This window comes from Rhincodon typus, unplaced genomic scaffold (genome assembly GCF_021869965.1).
Source record: "Rhincodon typus isolate 14 unplaced genomic scaffold, sRhiTyp1.1 hic_rhity00001472, whole genome shotgun sequence".
Lineage (NCBI taxonomy): Eukaryota > Metazoa > Chordata > Chondrichthyes > Orectolobiformes > Rhincodontidae > Rhincodon > Rhincodon typus.
Genome location: NW_025967110.1, coordinates 10,442 through 25,000, shown reverse-complemented (window position 1 = coordinate 25,000; position 14,559 = coordinate 10,442). Strand labels below are relative to the sequence as shown.

Sequence of the window (14,559 nt, the reverse complement as noted above, 5' to 3'; positions counted from 1 at the left end):
AGTTTTTAAGGCCCACAAATTTCACACTCAGCCAAGAACCTCACAGTGAACAAATGCATTCTGTTACAATTGCTGATGACACCGCTAAATTTTTGCAAAGGTCTGGCTTTCTGCCCCAATGCAGGTGTCCTTCCCCTTTGGCCATACCCTTGCAACCCTCAATAATCCTATGGCACACTTATGTCATTGGCTAAGTCTCCCTCTGCGCTGTTTGCCCTTCAATGGAGCCGTCCAAGTTCCCAGGACTGACCATGGCCGTCACCTTCTCACTATATCCACCTCTGTGCACCATGTCTGCCCCAGACCCAACATGCAGCCCCCATCAACCCCCCATTTACCTAAACAAGGCCCTCTACAAGCCCTTACTAAGTGCTTTGGCGAACCTAATGACTGTCTTTGGTGGCATGCTGGTTGGCACCGGTATTTTCATAGGATCATAAGAAGCAGGAGCAGGTAATTCAGCCCCTCAACCTTGTTCCACCTTTCAGTCTTTTCTGAGGACATAACTAATAGATTAGAGAAGGGAGAAGCAGTGGATGTGGTGCATTTCTATTTCAAAAAGCTTTTGATAAGATCCCTCATAAGAGATTAGTAAGCAAAGCAGATGGAAAAGGACTAATATATTCATATGGATTGAGAATTGAGTGGCAAACAGGAAACAGACTGGGATTCAATGGGACTTCTTCCAAGTGGCTGACTGTGACTAGTAGGATACCACAACGATCGATGTTTGGGTTCGCAGCTGTTCCTGATATGCATATATAAATGACCTGGATGAGGGAAGCAAACACAACTTTTCCAAGCTTGCTAATGAAATTAAACTGGGCAGGGTTGTGAGCTGTAAGAAGGTGCAAGGAAACTTCAAAGTGATTTCGACGAGTTCAGTGTGGAGGCAAACACGTGGCAGATGCTGGACGATGGTGTTAAATATGAAGTTATACACTTTGGTGTGAAAAGCAGAAAGGAGGAGTATTATTTAAATAGTGATACATGGGAATCATGGATGTAAAAAGGGCTCTGGATATTCGTGTACACCAGGCCATGAAAGTAGAAAGGCAGGTGCAGCATGCAATTTGGGAGTAAAAGTGGTATATTGGCCTTCATTGCAAAAGGATTTTGAGTTCAGAAGTAGATCTTATTGCAGCTACACCGGACCTTGGTGAGGCCACACCTGGAGCTCTACGTGCAGTTTTGGTCTCCTTACTTAACAGCAGATATCCTTGCCATGTAGAGAGTACAGCAGAGGTTCAGAGGGCTGACACTGGGGACTGTGCTAATGAGGAGAGTTTGATTCAACTGGGTGTGTATTCACTAGAGTTTAGAAGGAAGAGAAAGGGGATCTGATTGAAACCTATGAAATTCTAATAGAGCTGGCTCAGTGGTTAGCACTGCTAACTCACAGCGCCAGGGGCCCTGGTTCAATTCCACCCTCAGGCCACTGTCTGTGTGAAGTTTGCACATTCTCCCTGTGTCTGTGCGGGTTTCTTCCGGTTGCTCCAGTTTCCTCCCACAGTCCAAAGATGTGCAGGCTAGGTGGATTGGCCATGTTAAATTGCCCATATTGTTCAGGGATGTGTAGATTAGGTGGGTTATAAGGGAATGGGTCTGGGTGGGATTCTCTGAGGGTTGGTGTGAAGTTGTTGGGCCAAAGGGCCTGTTTCCACACTGTAGGGGTTCTATGGATAAGATGAAGGGACGATGTTTTCCCTGGTTGAAGAGCCTAGAACCAGGGCTCACAGTCTCAGGATACAGGATAAACTATTTGGGACTGAGATGAGGAGAAACCTCTTCACTCAATGCGTGGTGAACCTATTGAATTCTCTACCACAGAAGGCTGTGGAAGTTGAGTCACTGAATATATTTAAGAAAGAGCCAGATAATTATTTAGATTTTCAAGACATCAAGGGGATAGGATGAAAGTGGGAATATAGCAATCAGATAGAGAATCAACCTCAAACATATTGAATGGTACAGCAGGCTCAAAGGACTGAATAGTCTATTTCTGCTCTTAGTTTCAATCTTTCTATTTACTTATAACTCTGAGTATTCAGAAATCTGAGTGCAAAATTGAAAGTGCCAGTTCAGTGTAGTACTGAGCTATTGGAGATCCTGTCCTTCCGAGGTTCCACCTGGTCTTAAATTCATACAAAAGATCCCATGACCATGTTTTGAAGAGGACCAGAAGAGTTCTTGATGGTACCCTGGCCAATATTTAATTTTGAACAAAAAACTCTAAATAAACAGATTACCTACTCAATGTCACACAGTCTTTGCTGTTATCAATTATAATATCGCAACAGTGACTGCACTTCAAAAATATCTCATTGGTATGAAGTACTTTGGAACAGTCTGAGATTTTGCAATGTGCTCCATAAAGATAAACATTTTACTGTCTTGCATTTTGATAGTTGACTATTTTGTAATTTTTTTCATTAATCCATATTTTCTAAAGCATGAACTGAACTACAGTATGTACAAAGAATGGCTAATAATGCAATGAATTTGACAATACAGTTTGATAGAGTACTTTTATTAAACAATATCGAAAAACCCAAAAAATGCTTTATACATGTGTGAGAAAGGCATTAAAAAAGTAAGGATATTTGATTTTGGTCAATTCATCTCACAGCAAAATATTAAATTGTTGCAAAACAATTTAGTGAAATAAATGATAGATCCCAAGATTTTTTTTAAAAAATAAAAACTAGTGTAATAATATTCTTGTAAATGCAAGGATAATGTTTGAGAACTACTGGCACATTCTTCTCATACAATGCTTTGTTATGAAGCTTCTCCTGGGTGAACTATGTGGAAGAAGATTGGGCAGAAAGATTGCATGGTATTTATGGTAGATTCCTAATCTCCTGTCTGCTGAAATTAATAAGAAGACGGTCAGATAGGCTCCCTTAAAAACCGAAAGAACTGCAGATGCTATAAATTAGGAGCAAAAACAAAGTTGCTGGAAAAGCTCAGCAGGTCTGGCAGCAACTGTGAAAGAAAAAACAGACTTAACGTTTCAGATCCGGTGACCTGCTGAGCTTTTCCAGCAACTTTGTTTTTGCTCCAGATAGGCTCCCTTATCAGGTGGCCTTTTCCGACATTTTCCTAAGCTACCCGTTAAGCACAAACAGGAAATTCCATATTGGGGGATCAGGCCACCGTTCAAGTCTCTGAGGATACAAGATTGACCAGTCATTTGGCTTTCCTATCACAGCCTCAAATCAAGTGAAGATCATCTACACACATCTTTAGAATGTGATTTAAAAAATGTTTACAAGATTTCTTGGCTTTCACATGTGTTTTGCATGATATTGATAAAACATGATATATTAGTGCTCGTTTACATAGGATTAAATGTATTACAATAAAAATTATGTGAATCAATATTAGGGAAAGTAATTGGCAACTTTAGTAAAATGTTTGTATTCGTTGCTTGTCTCGATGCTCATGAAGCAGATTTCCATCTACGGATCGATACTATCGCATGTACTGTGTATAGAAAGGTAGCCAGAAATGCAAACACCTGAAAGAATGAGACACAAAAATGTTTGACACCAGCATAATGTCTGAAATAAGGACATTTTTAACCAATGGATTCGTGCCTTTTAAAAGTAGACTTTGCACTACTTTCTGTTCTGCACCTAGAAATATTCCTGTAATATTTCCCAACGCGAGAAAGCACACAAGTGCTTCTGGTATTTGTGCTGTGGTGCCCAAGCATCACAGACTAGTTTGGTGCCAATTTTAATCCTGCTCTCAGATGGCCGAACATGCTGAGAGTAGTAGTACAGGAACTGCAATGGTGCTCCAAAAGGGAAGGAGCTCAGAGGCAGATCCTTCTCTTGATTATCAGTATTCAGTGATCCACATCATAATGATCAGAGGGAGACAGAACTTGACTCAATCGCAATGCTCTCAGCAGCATCAACACCCTGACTTTCTTATCTGAAGTTGTTAATGCGGCGAAGAACGGGCAAGGGAAGGCAAGAATTTCACCTTCAATGATGGTGAAAGAAATTTGTACCTCTATAATTGTCAAGGTGAACATCATCACTGACGAAGATCATTTTAACCACAAAACATGGCTTGTTTGATGTCGGGTGAAAGTTTACATTATTTGAAATTCTCAAAGGCAACCCAACCTTCCTCTCACCCAACCTCCATCATGTTTAATGGAGATGGCTGCAGTGATCAACTCTTCTTCCTAACCACTAAGCATACTTTTTTTTTCTCACCAGCTAACGGAGACACTCACACTATCAGAACTTTCAATCCAAAGACTCCAGGCAGGAAAAAAATAATGTGCATGTTATATGAATGGCAACACCACAGCCAGTGAGGACAGGTACAAAAACCTTTGCTGTTCACTCCCAGAACCCACATCAGTAATTGTCCAAGGCCCCGGTGTCAGCATGACACACTCCCAGGTAATTTATGGTGAGTAACTCTACCCCAAGACAAAAGCTGAGGCCTAATTCAGATGAGCAGCTCCGTCCCAGACACCTCAGAGTAAGCTTGCATTGATCAATAACACTGGCAATCCGACAAAAGGAGTGAAGATATGTATCCCAGGGAGGTGATTGCTGGCCACAGGTGAAGTGCCAGATGACTGGAGGATAGCTAATGTGGTACCTTTGTTCAAGAAGGGCAGGAGGGATAGGCCTGGTAATTTACAGACCAGTTATACAGATGTCAATGCTAGGGAAATTATAGGAAAAATTTCTGAGGGGCAGGATTAATCAACACTTGAAAAGGCAGGGATTGATCAGGAATAGTCAGCACAGACTTGTCAGAGGGAAATCCTGTCTGACTAATTGAGTTGTGTTTTTTTTGAAAAGGTGACCAAATGTACTGAGAGATAGCAAGAACTGCAGATGCTGGAGCCAAAGACAACACAGTGTGGAGCTGGATGAACACAGCAGGCCAGGCAGCATCAGAGGAGCAGGGAAGTTGACGTTTCGGGTCAGGATCCTATATCAACTTTCCTGCTCCTCTGATGCTGCCTGGACTGCTGTGTTCCTCCAGCTCCATACTGTGTTGTCACCAAATGTACTGATGTGTGTAAGCAGTTGATATGGATGATATGGACTTCAGTAAGGCCTTTGACAGGGTCCCACATGGAAGGCTGGTCTAAAAAGTAAAAGCCCATAGGATCCAAGGCAAGTTGTCAAACTGGATCCTAAATGGGCTTACAAATAGGAGGCAAAGTGTAATGGCAGAGGGATCTTTTTGTGATTGAAAGCCTGTGACCAGTCGTGTACCAAAGGGATCAGTGCTAGGACCTTTGCTGTTTGTTATGTACATTAACAACTTGGGTGTGAATGTGGAAGGTATAATTAGTAAGTTTGCAATTGACATGAAAATTGGTGACGTTGTTGATAGTGAGAAGGATGGTCTCAGTCTACAGTCTGATATTGATTGGTTGGTAAACTGGGCAAAGGAATGGCAGTTGGAATTTCATCTTGGTAAGTGCAAGGTAATGCATTTTGGGAGGTCTAATGAGGGAAGGATCTACACAGTGAATGGTAGGTCCCGAGGGAGTATTAAGGAACAAAGTGACCTTACTGTACATACCCATAGATCCTGAAGTGCAGGTAGACAGGGTCGTGAAGAAGGCATATGGGGTGCTTACCTTTATAGGGGCATAGATTATAGGAACATGGATTTCTTGTTACAATGTTATAAAACATTGGTTAGGCCATAGATGGAATACTGTGTGCAGTTCTGGTTGCCAAACTATCGGAAGGAGGTGATTGCACTGGAGAGGGTGCAGATCAGATTCACCAGGATGTTGCCTAGAATGACAAATCTGAGTTATGAGGAGAGACAGGATAGGCTGGGTTTGCATTCCCTGATTGAGGTAGACAAAATTATGAGAGACATAGACAGCATAGATCATGAGAAGCTTTTCCCCTTGGTCAACATGTCTAAGACTGGAGAGGGCATAAGTTTAAGGTAAGGGCTAAGCGGTTTAGAAGAGACCTGAGAAAAGCAAAATTCACCCAGAGGGTTTTAAAAAATATTGATTGCACTGCCTGAGAGAGTGATGGAGGCAGGAACTTGTGCGACATTTAAGAAGCATTAGGATGAGCACTTAAAATGTCACAGCATAGAAGGCTATGGACCAAGTGCAGGCAAATGGGGTTCGTGTAGCTTGTTAGCCGGCATTGACATGGTGGGCCAAAGGGCCTGTTTCTGTGCTATATGACTCCATGACTTTTTAACCCTTGATTCCTTAACTGGTTAAAAATACGTCTACCTCAGTCTTGAATATACTTCAGGACACAGTCTCTACAGCTCTCTGTGGTCAAGAATACCACACATCCACTTCCATCTGCGAAAAGAAATTCCTCCTTCTTCCTGTCTCAGGTGAGTGAAATTATACCCTGTAGTTCTAGACTGTCCCACCTCTACCTCTATCCTGTCAGTCCCCTAATAATCTTGGATGTTTCAATAAAGTGGACTCTCTTTCTGCTAGGTTCCTCAACCTCTCCTCATTTCTCCCTCCATAGCTGGAATCACCCCAGTAAAACTTCTCTGGACTGCCTCCAATGCCAACATTTTTTTTCAATAAGGGGACCAGATCCATTAACATTTCAGATCATGAGGGGTTGTAGGATAGTGAAATGTTACAGAAATATGGAGGGCAGGCTATGGATGAAGCTGGAAACAAGGATGAGAATTTAGATAGCAAGGCATTGCCAAATCAGAAGACAATGTATTTCAGTGAGCATAGGGTCGCAGGCTGAATAGGAATCAGAGCAAGTTGCTTCTTGAGCAGCAGAGCTTCAGAAGAGTGCAGGGTGGAAGATGGGAGTATATTGGGATAGTTAAGACCAGAGGCGGCCAAGCAATAAATGAGGATTTCATCAACAGATAAGCTAAGGCAGGAGTACAGTTAGATGATGTTATGAAGGTGGTATTGGAGGCCTATACTTACATTGGAAATGGAGAAGACAGGAAGTGGAATAAAAGCAAATTAAATGTGAATCTACTGAAGTCACCTACAGGCTTTGTCACATGAGCTTGCTTTTGAAAGGCATTGGCAAGTCCTTTGCTGATTTTCTGCTGCCTGAAAACACTATTACTTTGTTCATAACAACTGGATCTATACTGTCTATTTCTTTAACATAGTCTGGATTCCATGAACAGTGTAGATGCCACAAAAGTGACAATATACTAGCGAATGCATGATAACTTACTGAAGCAGAAATGTTGAATTTGTACAGTTCAGAATTGGGCACAGCAAAAATAGTATGTGTGTCTCTAACTTCCATGATTGCAGCACTTAAATATAACATAGCTGCAAAAAAGTGGTAGAAGACATCCTGGAAGAGAAAACACAGATTGAGGAATTAGTTCACACTATCATTCCCAAAGGTTTCAGCTGACAAATTACAGACAGAAGCTTAAGGCACAATAGGAATGTTTCACCCAGGCTTTCTACCCACTTTTATCATTGCAAAATATACTTTATTCATAAATGATCAATAGATAAGTACAAAGACCCGAAATGTTTCAGTCTGACATTGCAGAAAATACATGGGATTTTGACATTTGCCAATGAGCTTCAACCCAGCTCAGTAAAAAGGCCATGAGGTAACTATCATCTGGTATAGAGAGTAATGATCCTCAGGTACACACAATAATCATCCTTAGGCACATGGTAAGAGTGACCACCGCACAGTCCTTGTGGAACAGTCCCAACTTCACATTAAGAACAACCTCCATCGTATTGTGTGGCACTATCACCGTGCTAAATGGGACAGACTTTGAACAGATCTAGAAACTCAAGATTGGGCATCCATGAGGCACTGTGGGCCATCAACAGCAACAGAATTGTACTCCAGCACAATCTGTAACCTCATGGCCTGGCATATCCCCCACTCAAGCATTACCATCAAGCCAGGGGATCAACCCTAGTTCAGTTGAGAGTGCAGGAAGGCATGCCAGGAGCAGCACCAGGCATACCTGAAAATGGAGCACCTACTTGGTGAGGCTACCAAACAGGATTACTTAAATGCCAAACGGCATCGGCGGCAAATTATAGACAGAGTTAAACAATCCCACAGCCAACGGATCAGATCTAAGCTCTGCAGTCCTGCCACATCCAGTCGTGAATGGTGGTGGACAATTAAACAACTCACTGGAGGATAATGCTCCACAAATATACCCATCCTCAATGATGGAAGAGCCCAGCACATCAGGGCAAAACATAAGGCTGAAGCATTCGCAACATTCTTCAGCCAGAAGTGCCAAGCGGATGATCCATTTCAGCCTCTCCCAGTGGCCCCCAGCATTACAGATACCAGTCTTCAGCCAATTCGATTCACTCCACGTGATATAAAGAAACAGTTGGAGACAGTGGATACTGCAAAGGCTATGGGCCCTGACAACATTCCGGCAATAGTACCGAAAAAGCCATCACAGTAAAAACCATTTTCCCACATTGACACTCCAGGGGTGCCCTCTGACATGTACTGGATTAAGTCACTGTTCCAAAAGGACTGTCTGACCTAGCTATATTTTAAAGCACTTCAGAAAAGTAACCAATTCGTATGCCACTATTTTAAGATCCATGCTATAAAAATGATATGAAAATATACATAAATCAGACATGTTTCAAGACAGTAGACAAATTATTTTTATTTGTATCAAACTCGGAAATTAAAATTTGACAGCAGAGGTTTATAACACTGATTAGCTCCATGGTGCCAGTGCTATTACTCTGAAAGTGCAAACCTTACAGACACAAGCTCCCTGCACTTTCCTGAAATCTTCAGCCAATATTTATCTTTCAATCAACATCACTCAAACAAATTCTCTGGTCATTATCACATTGCTATTATCACAGTGCTTGCTATGCACAAATTGGCTACTGTTTTTATACATTACAACAATGCCACACCTGAATTCTGGGCTTGGAGGCTTATTCTACGTCCTGAGCACCACCTTCCTACTCTGCTATCCACCCACCTACCTTCCACCACCTTGTCTAGCCAAAATGTTTGGGAGATAAAATCTCCTCCCTTCACAAATGGGGTAGATCTTAACTTTGCCAAATGCTATATAACTGCTCATAGTGCACACACAGTAGGGAAATAAGAAAAAATAAACTGCATATTCTGTTGTTTAATGCAAAAGCTTTAAAATAACTTACCAGTCCAGTCAATGAGAATAAACAGCCCTGAACTCTGCACATGTAGAACATGAACAGACAAGTAGTTATAACAAAGCAGAAGACCGATACAAACATCAACCAGGCTTGGTATGGTGGAAACGGAATTTTAGAAGAAGCCACAAGGATCCAAACTAGGCCACCAAAAACCTAAAATAGACATTGTCAACAAAATTTAGATGCAAAACTTCTATTCAGTCTCATAGAAAGATTTTTTCTGTTCTTCTTTACTGCCAGTGATCAATACATTTCTACATAAGGGGTGTGTATATTTCTATTCTCTAAGTGCTTGGTCAGTTAAATAATTTCAACAGTGAGATATTATCACAAACATACCTTAGATGATTATTGTGTCACTCAGTCATCTGACAACACTATCACATGCACAAAAATTAGTTATAGATGATGGTACAAAATTACAATCACAATTTATGATTAGCTCAGTCTGTTTAGTGGCGGACCTATAATTTCTTAGATGAGTTGATGAAAATCTTGTAAAACAGAGAATTCTCTGTACGTTGTCAAATTTCCAGAAGGTTGATCCTCAAGTAGAATTGAAGTTGGCACAGATTGGAGGAAAGGGAATCCTTCTCACATTTTAAGGTGTGACTGTTTATTATTTTGACTGCTTAAGTTACTTGTAGCTAGCTCAATACCATTCTGATTCTTGAAAAGACCATACCATCTTATTTTCTGTAGTTTAGATTTTGGACTGAAATGGGGGGAAAAACCAAGGATTGAGGAAAGAATTGCTACACTTTTATAAATAACTTACTGAAATTCATTGTGTATGGTATTTATACAGATGCTTTGTTCAAGCAGTGGGGGAAGATATTTGTACAGGCCCAGCAGCAGGGGAGTTGTACAGAGTGAAATTTGGCCAGAAACAGGTAGCTGATTGGTTTATGAAATTATAACCATTTGTGACTGTGAAAACTTACTGATTGGTTCCTGGTAGCTAAATGGTTTGCCCTGGCAAGCCAAAATGATCAACTCTGTGAACCCTGCGCTATTGAACTGGGGTTCCCAGTTTGTTTTTCATTCACCTAGAAACACAATGTTACTTTTGTTTGTTTGTGTTTGCCTGCATGTATGTAGGGGTTTTAAAACAAAATTAGAGTTTTAACTAGAAGAGCATATGTTAATAATTTAGAGTTGTTTGCTTGTGATTAGTATTTATTTATTTATTTGTAATGAACTATAGTTCTTGTTAAGTACAGAAACCTGGTCAGTATTTTCTGTAAACTTGATTCCATAGGAGAGGTAAAGTGGGGACTTGGCTCATGTACTTTGTGCATTCTGTTCTGTACTTGTAACAAATAAGACGAACTTAAAATACTCAAATAGGCTTTTTTTTTCCCAGCAGAATAATTGATCAGTACTTTTACAAATAGGTAGTTTGCAATTTGAAAAATTAGGTTTTCTATTGCTATGAGTGCTAACATCACAAAGAAAAAACAGGTTTTTTCCATTTTCATACTTCCATGTGAGTTTACTCAAACCATCAGGACCTGGGATGTTATTTGCCTTTAGTCCTATTAGTTTGTCAAATGCTTTGTCCCAGCAGTAATTGTCCCTGTTGTAGAGTCTATTACCCTTCCATTAACATCTTGCTGAGCTGGGTTGTTTACTGTGTCTTCCACCATGAAGAAGGATGCAAAGTATGAATTAGCTGTCACTTCCCTGCCCCCTGTTATTAAATCCCCATTGCATCCTCCAAGGGTCACACACTTACTGTAGCTGTTCTCTTTCCATGAGACCATAAGATATAGGAGCGGAATCAGGCCATTCGGCCCATTGAGTCGGCTCTGCCATTTGATCATGGCTGATACATTTCTCAACCCTATTCTCCTGCCTTCTCCCTGTAACCCTTGGTCCCCTCACTAATCCTTTTAAGGATTTAGTCCTTTTAAGACACACCTCCTTTTCCTTTTTACCTGTCATTCTGGAATGTTAAATACCCTTGAATATTGGGTTCCCACACTGCAATCATGTCTCCAAAATAGCTCTGAAGTAATGTTCATTTATTTCCATTTGTGGTTCTGCTTTCTAATTTAAGCCCGAGCTGTTCGTAATTGTTAACTTCTCATTTTTTAATCATGTTTTTTATACAGAGGTTGGTAGGTGCTTGGAATGTGCTGCCAGGGTGGGTGGTAGAAACAGATACGATAGCAATATTTAAGAGGCATTTATATTGACACATGAGCAGCAGGGAATAGAGGGATGCAGATAATGTGCAGGCGGATAGGATTATGATGGCAGCATGGTCAGCACAGACATGATGGACCGAAGGTCTGTTCCTGTGCAATACTGTTCTATGTTCTATGTAATCTCTCAGCAGGTCCTCTCTCCTGGTCCTTTATATGACCTATGTGGACCACAAGAACTGGATTCTTCTCCTTCCACTCCAAGTTCCTCTCCAGCCCAGATGAGATGTCCTCAACTGTGGCACCAGATAGGCAACACAGCCTTTGGGGCTCTCTGTCTTTGCTGCCGTGGACTATACCTATTCCCCTAAATATGCTACCCTCTGGAGGAATGGAGCAGCACTGTCTTGGGGAATGGTCAACATGTGTTAACATGACAGCACGTGTGTGTTCTGCCCTGAGATGTATGGCCTGATGACTGCACAGGGTGCCTCACAGAGAGCTGTATGCACAAGCTTTGCTCAGTGGTGTTGAAAGTTTATGTCCGGGGGCCTCTGAAATCCGGTATGTGTGTCAGAGCATGAGGAGTTGGGTGAGGTAAGGTTGGATTGCCAGAGGTGTGAGTCAATATTGTATTGTCTCATAGGGTTTCACTGAAAGTGAGGATCAATTCACCATGAGACTGGATGGATCAGTGTCAGGAGAGGCCTCGAACTTTGATAGTTAGGGTCTTGGGGAAAAATAGGGACATCAACTTACACAAGACTGGAATCAATGGAATGAGAGGGAGGATCAAGGGTATAGGGATAACAGGAATCAAAAGAATAAAACATAACACAGGAAAGTTGGTGAGTTACAGGGGAAGGGACAACTATATCGTTCCTCATAGTCAAAGTGAAGTAAATCGTGATTTTGGAAGGAAGCTGCCTGCGACTGACAATAAAGGAAACACCCAAAGTGGGTGAAAGCTTTTTTGGGTGGTCTTAGTTAATCATTTCTTGCTAACTGAAGAGGCAACCTATTAATGATGAGTCCAAAGTCTGGTAATGAAACAGCGTCACGCAAGAACACATAAGACCATAAGAAAAAGAACAGGAGTAGGTCGTTCAGCCCCTTGAGCCTGTTCTGCCATTCAGTAGGATCACGGCTGATCCAACATCCCTCACATCCACTTTCCTGCTCTTTCCCTGTAGCTCTTGATTCCCCTACTGATTAAGAATCTATCTCGGCCTTAAATACACACAGGGATTCTGCCTGATAGCGCTCTGTGACAAGGCGTTTCAAAGACTTACAATCCTCTGAGAGAAGAAATTATATTTTTATTTTCCACCTGGGGACCCTGCAGCTCTCCGAACTCAATAACTTTAGGGCTTGAGCTCTCCTATGTCCTTATCCCATTCCCCACACACCAGGCCTTGTTATCACATAGTGTGATATTACACACCACCTATTGTTAGCCACTAACAGTCCCCATTAATGGCTATTCACTCACCTCGCCAGATACTCCTTTGTCTGTTCAACTGTTCTCTCTCTTTGGGCTCTATCCCCACCTATTGTTTACTCCTTATCCCCACCGTATTTTCTGCATATAAACCAACATTTTCCCAGCTACCATCAGCTATGAGGAAGGGTCATCAGACCCGAAATGTTCACTCTGATTTCTCTTCACAGGCGCTGCCAGACCTGCTGAACTTTTCCAGCAATTTATATTTTTGTCTCTGATTTATAGCATCCGAAGTTCTTTCGATTTTTATTTAGCTTTCTTTTTTCCATCCTTTCTCACATCCTCGGATGGTGATGGCTAGCACGAGGGGACATAGCTTTAAATTGAGGGGTGATAGATATAGGACAGATGTCAGAGGTAGGTTCTTTACTCAGAGAGTAGTAAGGGCGTGGAATGCCCTGCCTGCAACAGTAGTAGACTCGCCAACTTTAAGGGCATTTAAATGGTCATTGGATAAACATATGGATGATAATGGAATAGTTTAGGTTAGATGGGCTTCAGATTGGTTTCACAGGTCGGTGCAACATCGAGGGCCGAAGGGCCTGTGCTGCGCTATAATGTTCTATGTTCTATGTCTCTTCCATCCCCTCCTTCCTGTTTATTCTATGGCACTGTACCTATGTCTCCATGTCTTGATTTCTCTTTACTCTTCTCCATTTGTTTTCTCTCTTTGATGGACCTCTCTGCTTCAACTAACCCAATTACACATGTTCCCTATATACTGATCAGGATATCACCATTCGAGCAAATATACATTGCAATTCAAAGCATGAGTACATACAAATAAACAATTAGTGTCAACTTAGCAAAATAATATGCGTTACTCACAAATTCAATGATCATCAGGCTCTCTGGACATGATATAAACACGTTACACCCAGATGGTATGGGACTCTCTGAAGAAGCTGGCATGGTGTTAACTGCTGTGTGTAAGAAGTTGCAAAGGTAGAGATTGCCAGGCTAGTGTACGTGCAGTTAGCAGTTCTCTGAACTCAGGCCATTTATATTCTCACCTTATCTTTACTGCACCAATGCCTTACCTGTCAAGTGGGGCTGTGCATACAAAAGACAAGGGGACATACAGTGATTGTGCTTAGGTTTCCTTTGAATGCCATTCCCAGCAAGGGCGGGGCACCGTTCTGGGAAAAGGATGAGCTCTACTGACAGTCTCTGAACTCACATCATCTCCAGCTCCCGACCGTCCCCTCTGCTCACTGATACATTGATACACCATTGCAATAATTTTAAAATGCAGACCAGCGTTTTCAAATTTCACACCCCCACAAATACATGGCTGCAACCCTTCCCCCAACCACCTCTGTAATTCCCTTCATTCCAATTACCTTCTGCTTTTACTGCAATCCTCATATTCCAGGTCTTTGTATATCACACAATTTAATAGTTTCACCACTGGCAGTCATGCACTCAGTTGCTGACCGCCAAGCTCTGGAATTGTCTCTGTAAACCTCCAAATGCCTTTACATTTCTTTCATACATTAAAATGAGCTTACTTGAGCAGCATTTTGTCACCTACCTAAGTCTGTCTGCCTGCCTCCCGAGTCCCGGTGTCAAATTTTACTCCTGCATTTGGCTCCTTCTCAGAGTCTAACTGGAGTCTAAAATCTCCTGAGATCAGCTATTTAAGACTAAGATGAGAATAAATTTCTTCTCACAAAGGTCTGTGGGTATTAGAAATCCCTGTGGCAGAGGACCTTGTCTCACCGCATGCA

General features: G+C 41.7%; 1 protein-coding gene across 1 annotated transcript; it reads right to left on the bottom strand.

Moving 5' to 3' along the window:
• Positions 1–3,445: 3,445 nt before the first annotated feature.
• On the bottom strand, positions 3,446–13,741 carry LOC109938133 (myelin and lymphocyte protein-like). Its single transcript, XM_020536599.2, has 4 exons — positions 13,658–13,741; positions 9,161–9,328; positions 7,203–7,328; positions 3,446–3,523 (listed from the first exon to the last, which is right to left on the bottom strand). Exons 1-4 carry the CDS (start codon positions 13,739–13,741, stop codon positions 3,446–3,448), a joined length of 456 nt encoding a protein of 151 aa, XP_020392188.2.
• Positions 13,742–14,559: the final 818 nt, after the last annotated feature.

Bases quoted from the DNA above. Each gene is read 5' to 3' on its own strand.
- LOC109938133 (XM_020536599.2), bottom strand. From the start codon at position 13,741: ATGCCAGCTTCTTCAGAGAGTCCCATACCATCTGGGTGTAACGTGTTT. The intron at 7,329-9,160 runs GTAAGTTATTTT...TTTCTCTTCCAG, and splicing joins TATTCTCATTGACTGGACTG to GATGTCTTCTACCACTTTTT. The intron at 3,524-7,202 runs GTAAGTTATCAT...TCATTCTTTCAG, and splicing joins AATTCAACATTTCTGCTTCA to GTGTTTGCATTTCTGGCTAC.